Consider the following 19,215-nt stretch of genomic DNA (forward strand, 5'->3'; position numbering starts at 1 on the left):
TGAACAACAACTCCTTCAACTTATTCCACTCCCGTACTGTGAGCAACAACTCCTTCAACTTATTCCACTCCCGTACTGTGAACAACAACTCCTTCAACTTATTCCACTCCCGTACTGTGATCAACAACTCCTTCAACTTATTCCACTCCCATACTGTGAGCAACAACTCCTTCAACTTAATCCACTCCCATACTGTAAGCAACAACTCCTTCAACTTATTCCACTCCCGTACTATGATCAACAACTCCTTCAACTTATTCCACTCCCGTACTATGATCAACAACTCCTTCAACTTATTCCACTCCCGTACTATGATCAACAACTCCTTCAACTTATTCCACTCCCATACTGTGAACAACAACTCCTTCAACTTATTCCACTCCCGTACTGTGAGCAACAACTCCTTCAACTTATTCCACTCCCGTACTGTGAGCAACAACTCCTTCAACTTATTCCACTCCCGTACTGTGAGCAACAACTCCTTGTGCCCAGCCTTTTCTAGAACATGACAGAGCTTTAGATGGTCACATTGGATAACTGCCTTCACTTGTCTCAGTGTTGAGTTCCATCTTGTGTTGACAGCAGCAGGGATGCCTCTTCCCCCAAATTCAGCCTCAAACACCTCTTTTGAATGTTGTGCTTGTACGCAGCAGTGAGCTGATTTCTGATAACTTTGAAAGAGGAGGAGTCATCCCTGTTGTTTCTTTCAAGCCGTCTCCCACCAGCAGCTGGAGAATGAGGGCAAAACACTGCAAGCGCTGCTTTTTTGTTGCAATAGCAGCATCCACTGTTTGCTGGTCTTTCAGGGTCAACGGGGAAGCACACCGTGAATGCTTTTCTCATGTTGGCAGCATTGTCACGAATGGTCCAATTTATCTTTAATGCTGTACTCGTCACATATGGCCTCAAATTGCTCACAGATTCTTCCAGCCGTGTGTGGGTCTTTGCCAAGAGATTGGACTTGAGCTGTATCCTTTTTCCATCTTTCTCCATACAGTGACACCAAGGAACTCCCTCATCTTTCTCCATACAGTGACACCAAGGAACTCCCTCATCTTTCTCCATACAGTGCACAGTGACACCAAGGAACCCCCTCATCTTTCTCCATACAGTGACACCAAGGAACCCCCTCATCTTTCTCCATACAGTGACACCAAGGAACTCCCTCATCTTTCTCCATATAGTGACACCAAGGAACCCCCTCATCTTTCTCCATACAGTGCACAGTGACACCAAGGAACCCCCTCATCTTTCTCCATACAGTGACACCAAGGAACCCCCTCATCTTTCTCCATACAGTGCACAGTGACACCAAGGAACCCCCTCATCTTTCTCCACACAGTGACACCAAGGAACTCCCTCATCTTTCTCCATACAGTGCACAGTGACACCAAGGAACCCCCTCATGAGATTGGAGACTGTTGTGGATGATTCCTGCTGTACCGCCCTACACGGACGGGTCTCCATGAACTGTGAGATTGGAGACTGTTGTGGTTCACTTGTGACACTTTTGTTCCCCTGGTATTGTTCAAATCTGTAAAAGGTAAGCAAATAAAAAAATTATTGAGCAGCGGCAGTAGTACCGCACCCCCCCCACCCACCACCATAGCCTATCAAGGATTGCTATGGGGCTCAATCGAGCGATGTAGGCTTGTACACACACACACTCTCTCGCTCAACTGGCTAGCCGGTAGTAGCTCAATCTTGGGTGAAATGATCACGTTCCCACACTGGTTGACTGTATGGAGGCTCATTGATTAAAAGTTATGTTAGCCTACATGTTACACTAGCAAAGTTATATATAGCTGTCAGCACGACTTACCGTTCTTTGTGCAGCTTCAAATGTCGAACAAAGTTGGAAGGTGTTGCTCCTCCGTCTGTCATTTTCTTCCTGCATGTTTTGAAAGTTGCAATCTGTTTTTTGTTGCCTACAGCGTAGTCTTTATATCTGAAAATAATAATTTTGGGGTGCCATCTTTCCAAGGGCTCCGTCAGAATTCACCCGTCGACTTTCCTCTGCACTGCCACGCGCAACTTTTCAAGTCAGGTTCAGTCAAAAGGCTCAAGTCCAAGTTAAGTCACGAGTCATTGGTGTTAAAGTCAAAGTCGAGTTGCAAGTCATCATATGTGTGACTCGGGTCTGACTCGAACCCAAGTCATGTGACTCGAGTCCACACCTCTGGTTATTAGAATACAGAACCTCATGGATATTAGGAATAACACCGCAAGGAATAAGTTCAAAGTCATTTCTATCAGCATGTTAAATCTGCAACCAGAGGGGAAAAACATTCTAGATAACCTGTACTCCACACGCAGAGATGTGTACAAAGCTCTCCCTCGCCCTCCATTTGGCAAATCTAACCATAACTCTATCCTCCTGAGTCCTACTTACAAGCAGAAATGAAAGCAGGAAGCACCAGTGACTCGGCCTATAAAAAAGTGGTCAGATGAAGCAGATGCTAAACTACAGGACTGTTTTGCTATCACAGACTGGAACATGTTCCGGGATTCTTCCGATGGCATTGAGCAGTACACCACATCAGTCACTGGCTTTATCAATAAGTGCATCGAGGACGTCGTCCCCACAGTGACTGTACGTACATACCCCAACCAGAAGCCATGGATTACAGGCAACATTTGCACTGAGCTAAAGGTTAGAGCTGCCGCCTTCAAGGAGCGGGATTCTAACCCGGAAGCTTATAAGAAATCTCGCTATGCCCTGACGAACCATCAAACAGGCAACGCGTCAATACAGGACTAAGATCAAATCGTACTACACCGGCTCCAATGCTTGTCGGATGTGAAAGGGCTTACAAACTATTACAGACTACAAAGGGAAGCACAGCCGAGAGCTGCCCAGTGACACGAGCCTACCAGACGAGCTAAATAACTACTATGCTCGCTTCGAGGCAAGTAAAACTGAAACATGCATGAGAGCATCAGCTGTTCCGGAAGACTGTAAGACCTTTAAACAGGTCAACATTCACAAGGCCGCAGGGCCAGACGGATTACCAGGACTTCTACTCCGAGCATGCGCTGAACAACTGGCAAGTGTCTTCACTGACAGTTTCCACCTCTCCCTGTCTGAGTCTTTAATACCAACATGTTTCAAGCAGACCACCATAGTCCCTGTGCCCAAGAACACTTTTAGGAGTGGCCAGAGAGTCCATCAACAGAAAGTGGCTGATTTACCTGAACCCTGGTAATAGATACTGGACTGTGTGGCTGAGAGATGGAGAGTACAGGGCTCTCGCTGTCCCCTCTGTCCCCCTCTTTCTCAGTCAGAAGCCCCAGAAGGTGGGGGTGTTTGTGGATTATGAGGAGGGTCTCCTTCTATGATGTGGAGACCAGGTCTCTGATCTACTCCTTCACCGGTCAGACCTTCACTGAGAAACTCTGTCCATACTTCAATCCAGGCCATAATGATGGTGGTAAAAACTCAGCCCCATTAATCATCACACCTGTCAATCAAACAGGATGAGTTTTATGGTCCGTTGGGATAGAAACTCATCAGTAATATAATAATAATAAATGATAATATAATAACTTGTTAGCTTCCAGTTAGTGAGTCATAAATAGGATGATTGTGCATTTGAGTGCTTTAGAAGTCGAAACAACTCTTCAACCAATGAGAGTTCAGCTAGATTTTAGCCAGCTAAGCTAGCTAACGTTGGAAATAATACGTTAGTTTGTTAGCTTGTGTTGATAATGTGTCAAACTGCTTCATTAATTCATCACATTGTTAAGGTTGTGTACATGGCTGTGTTTTACCATCTTTTGATCGGAAAGGTGAAAGGTCAGCGATGGAATGTCACAACGGGTAAACTCTGGAATCATCCTCCTGGTCTGTAGTCACTTGGAATACAGACTAGGGAGGGCCGTTAGATCTAGTTGTTATTTATGACTCGGGAACTCTGACCTCACAGTTTCCGATAGTATCCATCCCAACACACCAATAACGACTGCTAATTAATGACACAGGCCCAAAAAGTATTTTTCAGATTCTATTTTGTAGTTCCTAATAAATCAAATCAAATATTATTTGGCACATGCTCTGAATACAACAGGTGTAGACCTTACCGTGAAATGCTTACTTACAAGCCCTTAACAGTCCAGTTTTAAGAAAATATTGACAAAAGAAATATTTTAGACGTTTTATAGTCTATTCTAAATCTGAAGGAGAGATTCACTGCTGTGGTCTGATGATGAGAGAGATGAAATACTTCGCTCAGACAGTATCTGCACATGTGCACAGGTTAGCTTTAACAAGAGAAAAGTTGAGCCTCTCGCTTCAACTCTCTTAGTTGTTGTGGAAATGGACACACCATACTGTTTACTTTCTACAACTACGTCATATCGTGAGTCAAGTAAAAAATATAAAAAAGACCTTGTTGAAATGGAAACTGCACTTCCTGGTCTCGTTCTAGATTTGGTTCATTAAGAAATGCTACTGGCCATGACTGAATTCAAATGAGAGTTGGTTTTGCAGTGTGGTTTGATGTGGGTTTCTCGTGTGTTTGTTCAGGTGGGAAGAGTTAGTCAAATGATTTCACCAATTAGCTTCTGCCGGCTGGTGTGCAAAGTTGGTTTGACATTAGATAGCCTATATCTGGAACTAGTTAGGGACTGTCAATAAATTGCACAATGTAAATGAGACAATATTTTCATGTTGTACACCTTTTAGTTTTTGTCATTAAATGCTTTCAATATTTGTATATGAATTTCTACAATGCATAGTTGGATTGAGGTTAAGTCATTGAAACATATTGTCCCATGTACATTGTGTTATTTACCGATGGTCCCGACCTAGTCCCATATGGATATCCAAAGTCAATGCAAATTTACCACTCCGAATTGATGATTACTTGTGTGCTACCAGCTGTGGGCAGCATTTGAAACAAACCCAACATTCATTTACGTTGTGTTGTGAATAAGCCTGGTCAATATGACTTGAGGACTCCTCCAGCCTCCCAACAGGACTCTGGTAACACTGAAAACAAGGAAGAAGCAGAAGGAGGACAGGAAGAGGCCCCAACCACAGCTAGAGAGCAGCACAACACAGTCAAAGGGAGGAAGTGGTCCCGTGTGGCTCAGTTGGTAGAGCATGGCGCTTGCAACGCCAGGGTTGTGGGTTCAATTCCCACGGGGGGACCAGGATGAATATGTATGAACTTTCCAATTTGTAAGTCGCTCTGGATAAGAGCGTCTGCTAAATGACTTAAATGTAAGTGAAGGTTGCAGGTAGAATGTGTGCACGTATTCCTCTGCCGGAGGTTCACCTTATATAGCGACACCCCCATCGCGCTCAAGCCCTGGGTTGGATCTGTCTGATGGCAGGTGGGCCATGAAGCCAATGATTGTCATCACGTACAAAGGAAACAATGTGTTACCTAACGATGTGTAAACATCACATGCAAAGGAGACAATGTGTTACCTAACATTGTGTAAACATCACATGCAAAGGAGACAATGTCACTTGTAATGACGAGGATGTGTTGTGTGGCTGTAGTTAAGGTAACCGTGGGCAGAAAACATTTATAAATAGCAATGTAAAAGAAGAGATTGATGCATTAGAAGCTTGAAGATTTTGTCGCAAGGTAAGAACAGAACTTAATTACTATTGTTAGAAGCTACTGCATATTGTTTTTCAAAATCTATCAAATCCATCAGTTGTGAGGCTGTGGAACAAAAAGAGAAGTGTTACTGGTTTTCATGAACTAGTTAATTCCTCTGTTGAATAAAGTGCTGAGAAGTAAAGTAACAATAAAACAACTACAGACTCAGGGAATTCACCTTAGTTGGCCCGCGGCCAGACCCTATTGTGGGCTTGAGCAGGAAGCAACAGGGGAGCTACCGGGTAACTGCAAACAGAACACTAAATGTCACTAGGAGTCTAGCCTGGAAGGTTTTCGTCCTCCACCCAGACGAAGTGCTAAACCCCTGTTTTCAGTTAAGAATGAACTCAGCTGAAATCCTATACCCGGGCCTTAGCCAGTATACCAGGTCCCAGACTACCCATAGTCAGTAGCGTTAGGTTCTAATTCTCAGAGTATAAAACTATACGGACACTATGAAAGATTAAACCAAGTTTAATTCTTCCCAGAGGATCAATACAGCTGCATTAGACAATGACATATTCACACAAGCACTGATATTTAAAGATGATGAGTCTCCTCCTACACATCTGAACAGCCAATGCATCTCTGTTGCTAGGCAGAACCTTGGTGATATCTGTTCTTCCTCACTTCCTCTGACCTGACCTCAGGCCCCAAAGTGCTCACTCCTCCCCAACTCAAGACTGTCATGGTGACTGGTACCAGACTGTGTCTCTTCTCCTCCCAGAGGATCCCCGATGGCTAACAACAACATATCCTGACATAATGTAAACATTATACATTACCCTCTCTTCCTCAGTGACATGAATAAGTATATTTCATGTTCTCAGAACCCAACAGTAGGAAGGAGTGAGCTAACCTCTGTGGCAAGCAGGGATAGGCCAAGAAGAGTGATGATTGGATGAATTGGTTGATAAATTGGGAGCTCAGGGCTCCACTGATAAAAACAGCTTAGGGTAGGAAGACAGGGAGGCCCCTTCACCTGGAAAGAGGCTCCTACCGCGGGATAATCCAGGCCTACAACGCGTGGTGGGAGTTGACCCAGCCTGTGAGGTCGAGAGAAGATCCACAGGCAAAGACTGCCCACGGGGTGAGTGAAATGAGTAGGTCCGTCTGGGAGGCGGGCCGCACTCGTCACCTCGACAGTTGTGATGCAGTCACCACCACAAGTCTCACAAAACGCTGTTTTGGACGAGACTGACTTCATGACCAAAATAATCCCATTTACACTTTGTATTGAACTCAAATGTTTCTGATTCATATCGGATGCCACATAGGCTTTTTCAAAATGAGAAGTTGGTTTGAAGGAGCAGTTGCTCTTTAAAATACTGTACCAACCTTGCAATGCTTGAGCACAATTATTATAATTATTTTGATAAATGTGAAAAGTGGCATCTATTAAACATTTAATTAAATTAGTATGGCCATAGCATATTTTGATGTTTAATTTTGATATTATTTCCATATACATTTACTGATCACTGATTACCTACCGTGAATATAATGGTTTGATTTCTAAAAGGGTCTTATTTCATTTGAAATGAGGAAATTTTCATCCTGTATCTTTGATGTTAAAACTAATGTCTGTTAAATTAATGAAGATATTTTCAATATAAAATGTAAACTGATCACTAATCAACTGCTATGAATACAATGTTTTAATGTCGTACATATCCATTTTGTTTATGGAAGGTTTGTCTTACTGTATAATAGCTGTGTGTGAGAATCTGGTTTTACCTGTATAGGATTAACAGTCAATTTGTTAACACATTTTATTTGATAATTTTCTTACATTTTTCTTGTTTTTGGAGAGTGTATGATTGTATAAGATGTGATTAGACAATCCTGATAATTGATTGAGATGTCAATGTCAGCCTTAGGCCCAAGCATTGTTTAGAAGTGAGTTTAGGAGGTATAATAACTCATTTCTAATGTTTCATCAGACCTGCTGTGTCCATTGAGGCCTACTTTAGCCACCACTAACAATCAGTAGAAGTGAATGGGGCTTGTGTGCATGTTCTCTTTTTTAAGTGGCAAAATAAATCTGTAACTAGGACTGTTAGGCAAATGTTTTCACCAATTAGATAGTCCGAGCCTGAAGAAAACCAATTAGATAACAACCAATAGAAGTGAATGTGGCACGTGACATCAAACCAATTTCACTTCTATTGGTTGTTAGCTAGCATAGGTTTGTAGTGGCTGTTTGGAGAAAAGCCAACCATGGATTAGTTGTAAAAGGCCTCAAATCGGTACTTAATTGAATGAGTTTGACACCCCTGCATTATAGACTGAGCAGTATCTCCCTATAGCTCCCTGTATTTAATGCATTTTTCTGTGAAATATTGGTAAACACTACACGTCCGGGCTCCCGAGTGGCGCAGCGGTCTAAGGCACTGCATCTCAGTGCTAGAGGAGTCACTACAGACCCTGGATCGATCCCGGGCTGTTTCACAACCGGCCGTGATCGGGAGTCCCATAGGGCGGAGCACAATTGGCCCAGTGTCAAGGTTTGGCCGAGGTAGGCCGTCATTGTAAAATAAGAATTTGTTCTTAACTGACTTGCCTTGTTAAATAAAAGGTTCAATGAAACGAAATCAGACATAACTGGTTTACATACATCAGTAACATGCATTTGTGACTATGAACAAATCACACTGCAACGGCTCCTCGCAACAGCCTTTAATATTTCATCTAGATGATTTATTTTATTGTCAAACAGTGATCCTTACTTACAGATACAGTAAAACCTTTCAGTAGCCAATTACATTGAGGTTCCCACCATCTACTGTGAACATATATATCATTTTACAAACTATTCAACTCATCAAGGTGCCAATCTCTTGTCACTTTTTTTTGTGAAGGATTTTATTCCGATACAAATTGCACTTTTTAAATATGAGTACAAACTGACATTTGAGTTTGTTGCGCCCCATTCCTGAGCTATAGTATATATACAGTGTACAAAACATTAAGAACACCTTCCTAATATTGACTTGCGTTGCAGTTCTCGACACATCTAAACCGGTGCACCTGGCACCTACTACCATACCCTGTTCAAAGGCACTTAAATATGTTGTCTTGCCCATTCACCCTCTGAATGGCACACACATACACTATCCATGTCTTTAATTGTCCCAAGGCTTAAAAACATCCCTCTTTAACCTGTCTCCTCCCCTTCATCTACACTGGTTGAAGTGGACTTAACAGGTGACATCAATAAGGGATCATAGCTTTCCCCTGGATTCACCTGGTCAGTCTATGTCATGGAAAGAGCAGGTGTTCCTAATGTTTTGTCCACTCAGTGTATAGTTTCATGCATAGAGAACAGGGTGACATTAGAAACCACACCTTTAGTTACATTCATTACCGTTTGTTCTGTTGGCTCACGTTTAATCTGATCGAATACTTGCAAAGCCAATTACATTCATTTAACTTAACCTTTATAAAAGTTGAGCTTGTAAAAATAAATCACAAAAAGAAAACATTTCTCAAATTAAGTAACTTATCAAATCTACATCGTCCTTTTTTTGCATATTATGTTATACTTTCTGCCTTGTATATTAGTAAACAAAAAACAGCAACTGTGACAATCCCCAAAACAACACCTTCATAATACAGCATATGGCTTTTGAGGTTCAGAAACAAAAATGTCCCAGAATTCACACTGGCAATAAAACAAAATGTCCGACATTTATACAACCCAGGCAGCATCAGTTTCAACAGTGTTTTTCAATCCTGGTCCCTGCGACCCAAGGTGCACATTTCTGTTATTGTCCTAGCACTAATACACCTCCATCAGTCAAGTGTGTTAGTTCAACAACAGAAATGCTCACCCTTTAAGGTCCCCAGGATTAGGAAACACACAACATCTATCACATGGAGGCAGACCTACCTGAAGATTATACATTAGTCAAGTCATCTCAACAAACCAGATAATGGAACTGTAAACTGCCCGTGATAACCCTCTTATAGGTCTCAATTACTAGTTATCAATGACTAGTTATCAGTTATTAGGTACCAGTGACTTACTAGTTATCAATGACTAGTTATCAGTTATTAGGTACCAGTTACTTACTAGTTATCAATGACTAGTTATCAGTTATTAGGTACCAGTTACTTACTAGTTATCAATGACTAGTTATCGAGTAATAGTTAGCAAGGATTACAGGACCCTAAGGGGCCTGGTTGATGTAGTACACTATATATATAGGGAATAGGGTGCTATTTGTCTGACCAAACAAGAGAGTGTGTTGTCCATGTTGGATGTAAATATCTGCCAGGCTGGACAAAAAAAAAGATAAAAAATGAGACCCAATGAACACTCAAGTAATTGCTTTTTAAGTCTAACTGTCAGATCACACTTGTGTTTGTGTTTAAGCGTGTACATGTTGGTGTGTGTGGATGGCCGTGTCTGAAATCTGTCATGCCTCCTACTTACTAAAACTACATATTGTGTACTAACAGTACTACATACTATTTAGAACGTACTGCTGTGTAAAGACATATGCAGTAAGCAACAAATATCAACATACTACTTATCTAATGCGCAATCGGGCTTGTTTCCACCAGTCGTTCATTTTTGTAGAGCGCCGTTCCCTATTCTGATTTTCAGCTGTTGTCAAACACACGTGGGTGTGAAAAGACGATTCTCTTCCTCAATAGAGTATATAGCGAATTCTACTAGACGAAAGGCCAAATTAATATGACATCTTGGCATTTAAAACACACTCAATTTTCAAAATGTCAAATAATATTAAAACGTTCTACTTTCACATACCCAAAAAAAGCCTCCCAAAAAAGCCTCCCCTTTAGAATGCAGGTACAGGTATTCTGACACAGCCAGCACACTACTGCACGGCACAGGAGCCACAGGGCAGAAAGTCCTGTACATATACAGCCACAGCCCTGGTGAGGTATGTCATACTGCCAAATCGTCCACTAGGGGCGCTGTCATACAACAAGCGACACACTCCTGTGGAGGGGTCTCTCTCTAAGATCTGCTCCTCTGCTCCCAAGTCCTTCTGTAGAGGAGGGGAGGGAGGAACTTTAATTTAAGAAAGAAAAAAATAAGGAAAAAATATATAAGAAAGAAGGAAAGAGAAAGAAGGAAAGAGAAAGAAAGGAAAGAGAAAGAAGGAAAAAGAAGGAAAGAAAGAAAGAAGGAAATAGAAGGAAGGAAAGAAAGAAAGAAAGAAAGGAAAGAAAGAAAGAAAGAAAGAAGGAAAGAGAAAGAAAGAAGGAAAAAGAAAGAAAGAAAGGAAAAGAAGGAAAGGAAAAGGCCCATCTAGTACTGGTAGTAAAAAAGAACAGAACCCACCTGTTCATAGTAGAACAAACAAATGCGAGCCCACCCACCTGGTCGTGGTAAAACATGTCGTTGGCGATGTGGACGATCTTCTCTACATGGATGATGCTGCCCACGCTGTCTATATCCACGTCTGCCAGCATGGTGAGAACTAAGATGGCCTCCACCAGTAACTGGCGGTACTCTGGCTGGGGCACCCGGTTCAGCACCGTCTCCACGTGCACCGCAAACTTGATCTCATCTAAAGTCATCTGGGGTGTGACGGGGGTTGGGGGAGTGGAAGGATGAGAGATGGGATGAGAGATGGGTTGAGAGATGGGTTGAGAGATGGGTTGAGAGATGGAATGAGAGATGGAATGAGAGATGGGATGAGAGATGGGATGAGAGATGGGATGAGAGATGAGAGATGGGAGGAGATGAGAGATGGAATGAGATGAGAGATGGAATGAGATGAGAGATGGAATGAGAGGAGAGATGGAATGAGAGGAGAGATGGAATGAGATGAGAGATGGAATGAGATGAGAGATGGGAGGGGATGAGAGATGGGAGGGGATGAGATGGGAGATGGGATGAGAGATGGGATGGGAAATGGGAGGGGATGAGAGATGGGAGATGGGATGAGAGATGGGAGATGGGATGAGAGATGGGAGATGATGAGAGATGGGATGAGAGATGGGAGGGGATGAGAGATGGGAGGGGATGAGAGATGGGAGATGGGATGAGAGATGGGAGATAGGATGAGAGATGGGAGGGGATGAGAGACTTTCTGAAGTCAGGAAGTACAGTTGTCTGAATAGTAAATTATTCCAATGCATGATCAGTAGTCATCATTTTTTTATACATAATTTCTCAACAGAGGCATTTCTAATCAGCGCTGTGATTGGACGCCTTACCTCCCTTGTCGTTGAAGATGGTAGAACGAATCCTTCTATGGACAGACCATGACACTGCAAAGCAAAACAATTATTTTAATGACTGAATGGGTTAGAATCAGACCCGGGTTCAAATACAATTAACATAATACTATTACTATACACAATATATAATACTATACACAATATATAATACTATACACAATTCAATATTATATATATAAAATACTATTAACATAATACTATTACTATACACAATATATAATACTATACACAATTCAATATTATATATATGAAATACTATTAACATAATACTATTACTATACACAATATATAATACTATACACAATTCAATATTATATATATAAAATACTATTAACATAATACTATTACTATACACAATATATAATACTATACACAATTCAATATTATATATATAAAATACTATTAACATAATACTATTACTATACACAATATATAATACTATACACAATTCAATATTATATTGACATTATATATATAAAAAATACTATTAACATAATACTATTACTATACACAATATTATATTAACATTATATATATAAAATACTATTAACATAATACTATTACTATACACAATATATAATACTATACACAATTCAATATTATATATATATAAAATACTATTAACATAATACTATTACTATACACAATATATAATACTATACACAATTCAATATTATATATATAAAATACTATTAACATAATACTATTACTATACACAATATATAATACTATACACAATTCAATATTATATATATAAAATACTATTAACATAATACTATTACTATACACAATATATAATACTATACACAATTCAATATTATATATATAAAATACTATTAACATAATACTATTACTATACACAATATATAATACTATACACAATTCAATATTATATATATAAAATACTATTAACATAATACTATTACTATACACAATATATAATACTATACACAATTCAATATTATATATATAAAATACTATTAACATAATACTATTACTATACACAATATATAATACTATACACAATTCAATATTATATATAAAAAATACTATTAACATAATACTATTACTATACACAATATATAATACTATACACAATTCAATATTATATTAACAATATATATATAAAATACTATTAACATAATACTATTACTATACACAATTAAATATTATATTAACATTATATTATATAAAATACTATTAACATAATACTATTACTATACACAATATTATATTAACATTATATATATAAAATACTATTAACATAATACTATTACTATACACAATATTAATATATAATACTATACACAATTCAATATTATATTAACATTATATATATAACATACTATTAACATAATACTATTACTATACACAATACAATATTATATTAACATTATATATATACATAAATGACTATATTTGGTAGAACCCTAAAGGGGGATTCTAATACTACACCTATAAAAGGCAACAGTAAACATGAATGACGCAGCGCCCTCCCCCTTGGGCCAATTAGGGACAACAAATCAAGCTCAAAACAGGAAAGGAGATACTCTTGTTCAAAGTCTGGAATTTCATTTGTTGATTACTATAGTGCCGCTTTTGGCCCGATCAATGTCAAGACGCATCATTCACCCAAGTTGAGTCAAAACCCTGACATACTATATTGAAAGCAGGTACTTTCACACAGGTGTGGTTTCTGAGTTAATTAAGCAATTCACATCCCATCATCATGTTTTCATGACGAGCATGAACACGATGTAAACTGTATGTCGTGGTCAGCTCAGTCACCTGATCTCAACCCAAATGAACACTTATTGAAGATTCAGGAGTGGTGCCTGAGACAGTGTTTTCCAACACCATCAACTAGCCTGGTGCAGGTCTACAATTTTGTTTCTGGTGTCCTTTGACAGCTCTTTGGTCTTGGCCATAGTGGAGTTTGGAGTGTGACTGTTTGAGGTTGTGGACAGGTGTCTTTTATACTGTTAACAAGTTCAAACAGGTGCCATTAATATATATATATATATATATATATATATATATATATATATATACATACATATATACACACACACACAGATACACACACAGTTATACTAAACTATATATACTGTAATACTATACTAAATGTATATTGCAAGGTAAGTCCAGACCTTCTGCAGAATCTTCCAGACCTTCTGATAGAAGCCTATGGGGACTCTGTTGAGTGCTCCGTCTAGACGTCTCCTACGCAGCCATTGGCCGTGCCTCGTATCCTTGACGACGGGCGTGCTCACTGGAACGTCCAGAGACTCTATGGAGGGGAGCCTGTACCTCTGTGACACACACACACACACACACACTGTAGCAACCTTGACCCAACACCTAGCGACCTAGTCAAGAGGTCCCCACCTCCTGGCTTAATGTTTACGGTGTTGGCTTCACAGTCGCTTGACCCCGGTTCGAGTCCCAGTCAGGGCTACCCACCAAATTCGCTACAATACAAATATATGCACACATATACAATACCAGTCAAAAGTTTGGACACACCCACTCATTCAAGGGTTTTTCTTAATTTTGTACTATTTTCTACATTGTAAAATAATAGTAAAGACATCAAAACTGGGAGAGAGACCTATACAGTACATATGAATATATAAATACATACGAATATAGCGTATGGGCGGGAGGTTGTACCTCTGACAGAAACATAATTATACCTACTGTGTATATCACGTTAAGCCAATGAGAGATGAACCATTTCAACTGCAAAATGGCAATTTCTCTATGATAATTACAATTAGTTAGGATGTAAACTGGAAAAGCCAATTTGAAAGTACATTTTGTGTGCTAAAATGTATTTTAACTCTTACCCCAGATTCAATATGTTCCATGTCCAGCGAATGTGGTGTTAGGCTCTGAGGTGGGGAGAAAGAATTCACAACAGGACAACAGCCAGTGGGAACAGTGTGTGTGTGAACTGTGTTAGGGTAAACAACTACGTTAAATCACTGTGCCAACCGACCACCAGTCATCACCATAGAGACCGCCCTATTACCAAGGCAATAACATATAAGAACCCAGGATCCAGGGGATTGACCACAAGTGAACCACAATCTGATTTTTGACCATAATTCAAATGGTTTTAAGTGACTTTTGCATGCAAACTGTTGACAGTGCACAAGTGAATTAACAACCTGTAACCAAGCAACAAGTCATGACCATCATCGTCACCTGTCTTTGCTGCGACCATGACAACCTGTGCTCCTCCAACTGAAATGGAAAGATGACTGAGTGACAAGCTCTGGAGAGAACAGTCTGGGTACTGTTGGTATTTGGTCTGTAGTGTCATAACCAATGGTTTTTTACTTCAATACCCTGAAGGTGACCTCCTCCTACATCGGAGTCAGTCCCCTTTTGAATGGGCTTGGCAATTATATAATCAAATTCGTGAAAAAGACGGTAATTTAATATGTATATAATTATATTTGTGTTTGAATTTGCTGAAGAGCATTGGGCCACGTCCTTGACGACTAAACACCATTTTAAAAAAACCTACAAAAGTTAAATGACTTGTCACATTCATAGGGTTCTGAACCCTTTAAAGATGCGCTCTATGCAGAAATCACTCCTCCATTTCCTGGTTGCAAATATTCTAATACTTCGCCTAATTTCAGTTTATGTGACAAAACAAGCAAGTCTAGTGTAGAGAATCATTGTACTGTCTAAACTCTGTGAAATATATTTCCCATGACTAAAAATATTGTGTTTTCAGCTGTTTGACGCTGGTGTACAAAATAAACAAAAGTAAAAGACGCAAAACACGAAACTTAAGAGCATATCTACCACTTCTTAGACTTGCTTTCAACGAGAAAGAAATGTGTGTTATAGATCTGTGAGTTATAGATCTGCGTGTTATAGATCTGTCAATGAGAATTTGGTCAGGTCCCAAAAGTTACATTTTGCAGCTTTAAAAAGCCAATAGACCTGTGATGTCATGTGCTCCCAGCCAATCGGTTTTAGTTCAGGTTCAGTTGACCCATTTAAAATAACAAATCAGAAGGATAAACACACTACAAGTAAAACTATCATGCTGATCTCTCAGATGGTCAACGTCCATAATTCCTTCTATACATCTGAAAATGGTTACATTTCTCCAGCCCCGTCCCTCAGATTTTCATCCCCCCCCCCCAAAAAGTGTCGTCAGGGTAACCTCTTTGTTGCGGTTCCAACTCCAGATCTCCCCTTTAATACGTACCATCCTCATGTCACTCTTCAGCTTGCTGATGCCTGCCCTCTCGCTCTTGGTGGCGCCCACATTACCCACCTCGTGGATAGAGATGGCAGGACTGGCACCTGCGTCTACAGACCGCACTGGAACACACACACATTATTATAACATAGAACAAACACAGGATCCCACGTGTAAGGATGTCATAGTATGTGTGTATAGTATATTACTTGTAAAATATGAGTTCACGGGAATCTGATAACTGTTCATAAAGATGTCGTAACAGTTCATAGAGGCTTCATACCGCTCCTCTGCACTCCAAACTCCTTCCCACTGAGGATGTGATGCAGCAGGATCTTCAATTCTGACGGACTCAGACTCATCAGACTCTCTGTAGCCTCCTCTCCTACAGGGAACACACCCGCGACACACAATATCAAAATTCACTTTTGACAACAAAAAAATAATAATTGTATTGAATTGTGACTGGTTACAGGATGTTTGACACTAGTTCCTACTTCACAGTAGGGCCAAAAATAATAATAGTCCTTTTCTAGTCAATGTGACCTGAGAGGTTGACTGTGCCAGCTCTGGGTCCAACTTCCTGCTACTAGTAATATGACTGTTATTACCTGAGAGGTTGACTGTGCCAGCTCTGGGTCCAACTTCCTGCTACTAGTAATATGACTGTTATTACCCGAGAGGTTGACTGTGCCAGCTCTGGGTCCAACTTCCTGCTACTATTCATATGACTGTTATTACCTGAGAGGTTGACTGTGCCAGCTCTGGGTCCAACTTCCTGCTACTATTCATATGACTGTTATTACCTGAGAGGTTGACTGTGCCAGCTCTGGGTCCAACTTCCTGCTACTATTCATATGACTGTTATTACCTGAGAGGTTGACTGTGCCAGCTCTGGGTCCAACTTACTGCTACTATTATTATGACTGTTATTACCTGAGCAGTTGAGAGACTGTGCCAGCTCTGGGTCCAACTTCCTGCTATTATTAATATGACTGTTATTACCTGAGCAGTTGAGAGACTGTGCCAGCTCTGGGTCCAACTTCCTGCTATTATTAATATGACTGTTATTACCTGAGCAGTTGAGAGACTGTGCCAGCTCTGGGTCCAACTTCCTGCTACTAGTAATATGACTGTTATTACCTGAGCAGTTGAGAGACTGTGCCAGCTCTGGGTCCAACTTCCTGCTATTATTAATATGACTGTTATTACCTGAGCAGTTGAGAGACTGTGCCAGCTCTGGGTCCAACTTCCTGCTATTATTAATATGACTGTTATTACCTGAGCAGTTGAGAGACTGTGCCAGCTCTGGGTCCAACTTCCTGCTACTAGTAATATGACTGTTATTACCTGAGCAGTTGAGAGACTGTGCCAGCTCTGTGGCCATCACCTGGATGATGAGTCCGATACGCAGCCTGTACATCTCACTGAACAGGCTGGGTTGGGTACGCATGTTCATCGCCAGGTACACCATGATCTCCTGTTAAATACACACAGACACACACACAACCGCAAGAGAGAGAAACAGAGGTAGTTTGAAACGGTAAGCGCTGGGCCAAATGAGTGAGCATACAGTATGTGTGTCTGTGTGCCTGTGTGCCTGTGTACCTGTGTGAGGATGGCTATAGTGATGTTGTTCTCACTAGCTTCATCTATCAGCATGGCCAGCTTGTCTGGAGGGATGGGTCTGAGAGACAGAGAGATGGAGAGAGAGGAGAGAAAGATGAAGGGATAAAGAGAGAGAGAGAGAAAGATGAGAGAGAAGGATGAGAGAAGGATGAGAGAGATAGAGAGACAGAGAGAAGGATGAGATAGAGAGAAGGATGAGAGAGAGAGAGAGAGAAGGATGAGAGAGAGAGAGAGAAGGATGAGAGAGAGAGAGAGAGAGAGAGAGAGAGAGAGAGAGAAAGAGAGAAAGATAAGATGAGAGCGAAGGTTGAGAGAGAGAGAGAGAGAGAGAGAGAGAGAGAGAGAGGCAATAATAGGAAAGAGAGAGGTGAAGGGATACAGAGAGAGACCATCACAACCATGTATCTTTTTAATATATTTAACTACCATATATCTACTGTATTTTTCAAGGGGAGCCCTGGTCAACATGCATCACTCAGAGTCTCTGGTCAAAAGTAGTGCCCTACAAAGGGAACCTGGTGCCATTTAGGATGCAGCAAGTAGGAAGTAAACTGACGCTGTGATGGTCTTCTCCCGAGGTTCTGGAGGCAGACCCACAGTCAGGTGCTTCTGGTGGGCCAACAAATCAGAGCAAGCCTGGGGACACACAACAACTAATCAAAAACAAATATACGTTCATCAACCAATCAAAACAGATCTGTCCTCATCAACCAATCAAAACAGGCCTGCTAACACCTAGCAACCAATCATAATAGGCCTGCACTATTCAACCACTGAAAAGTTCAGCAGTAGGCCAAGAGATTGAACAATGTTTGTGTGTTTCTATGTTCACCCAGTCGAGTTCCTCTACTTTCTTCCTCAGTATTCCAGAGATCATGCGTATGAGTCCCCAGTGTTTGAGGTCTCCTGCCTTCACATACAGGTCTGTCAGCAGGGAGCGGACTGTAGAGCCTTTACCATGTAGCCTGGTGTCCCACTCCATACCCCTAGTGGACAGATACACATACGCACGCACGCACACACACACACACAGAGACATGCATGCACACACACACACACACACACACACACACACACACACAGACAGAGACACATACACACAGAGACATGCACACAGACAGAGGCACGCACACAGACAGACACGCAGACAGACAGAGACACGCAGACAGACAGAGACACACAGAGACACAGACACACAGAGACACACAGAGACACAGACACACAGAGACACACAGAGACACGCAGACAGACAGAGACACGCAGACAGACAGAGACACGCAGACAAACAGAGACACGCAGACAGACAGAGACACGCACAACAGACAGAGACACACAGAGACACACAGAGACACAGACACACAGAGACACACAGAGACACGCAGACAGACAGAGACACGCAGACAGACAGAGACACGCAGACAGACAGAGACACGCAGACAGACAGAGACACGCAGACAGACAGAGACACGCAGACAGACAGAGACACGCAGACAGACAGAGACACGCAGACAGACAGAGACA

At 40.9% G+C, this 19,215-nt stretch overlaps 2 protein-coding genes across 4 annotated transcripts in view; one reads left to right on the forward strand and one right to left on the reverse strand.

Annotated features, from left to right (window-relative positions):
• The window catches only part of LOC129835606 (acetylgalactosaminyl-O-glycosyl-glycoprotein beta-1,3-N-acetylglucosaminyltransferase-like), a 28,625-nt gene extending 19,528 nt beyond the window's left edge, over positions 1-9,097 (forward strand). Inside the window, exon 5 of the mRNA XM_055901311.1 lies at positions 998-9,097. Within this exon, the coding sequence (XP_055757286.1) occupies positions 998-1,079 (82 nt within the window). The 3' untranslated portion in view covers positions 1,080-9,097. The remainder of the gene's footprint in view (positions 1-997) is intronic.
• The window catches only part of phka1a (phosphorylase kinase, alpha 1a (muscle)), a 56,274-nt gene continuing 45,338 nt past the window's right edge, over positions 8,280-19,215 (reverse strand). The window contains exons 23-34 of one of the 3 annotated variants that reach the window (XM_055901307.1): positions 18,527-18,680; positions 18,251-18,330; positions 17,674-17,752; positions 17,002-17,545; positions 16,349-16,450; positions 16,072-16,187; positions 15,048-15,086; positions 14,687-14,731; positions 13,988-14,149; positions 11,814-11,867; positions 10,971-11,171; positions 8,280-10,636 (exon numbers count right to left, since the gene is read on the reverse strand). In XM_055901307.1, the coding sequence (XP_055757282.1) occupies positions 10,463-10,636; positions 10,971-11,171; positions 11,814-11,867; positions 13,988-14,149; positions 14,687-14,731; positions 15,048-15,086; positions 16,072-16,187; positions 16,349-16,450; positions 17,002-17,545; positions 17,674-17,752; positions 18,251-18,330; positions 18,527-18,680 (1,750 nt within the window). In that variant the 3' untranslated portion in view covers positions 8,280-10,462. The remainder of the gene's footprint in view (positions 10,637-10,970; positions 11,172-11,813; positions 11,868-13,987; positions 14,150-14,686; positions 14,732-15,047; positions 15,087-16,071; positions 16,188-16,348; positions 16,451-17,001; positions 17,546-17,673; positions 17,753-18,250; positions 18,331-18,526; positions 18,681-19,215) is intronic. The other 2 variants (XM_055901309.1, XM_055901308.1) reach the window with 2 other exon arrangements.

The sequence above is a fragment of the Salvelinus fontinalis genome, chromosome 36 (assembly GCF_029448725.1).
Source record: "Salvelinus fontinalis isolate EN_2023a chromosome 36, ASM2944872v1, whole genome shotgun sequence".
NCBI classification, from domain to species: domain Eukaryota; kingdom Metazoa; phylum Chordata; class Actinopteri; order Salmoniformes; family Salmonidae; genus Salvelinus; species Salvelinus fontinalis.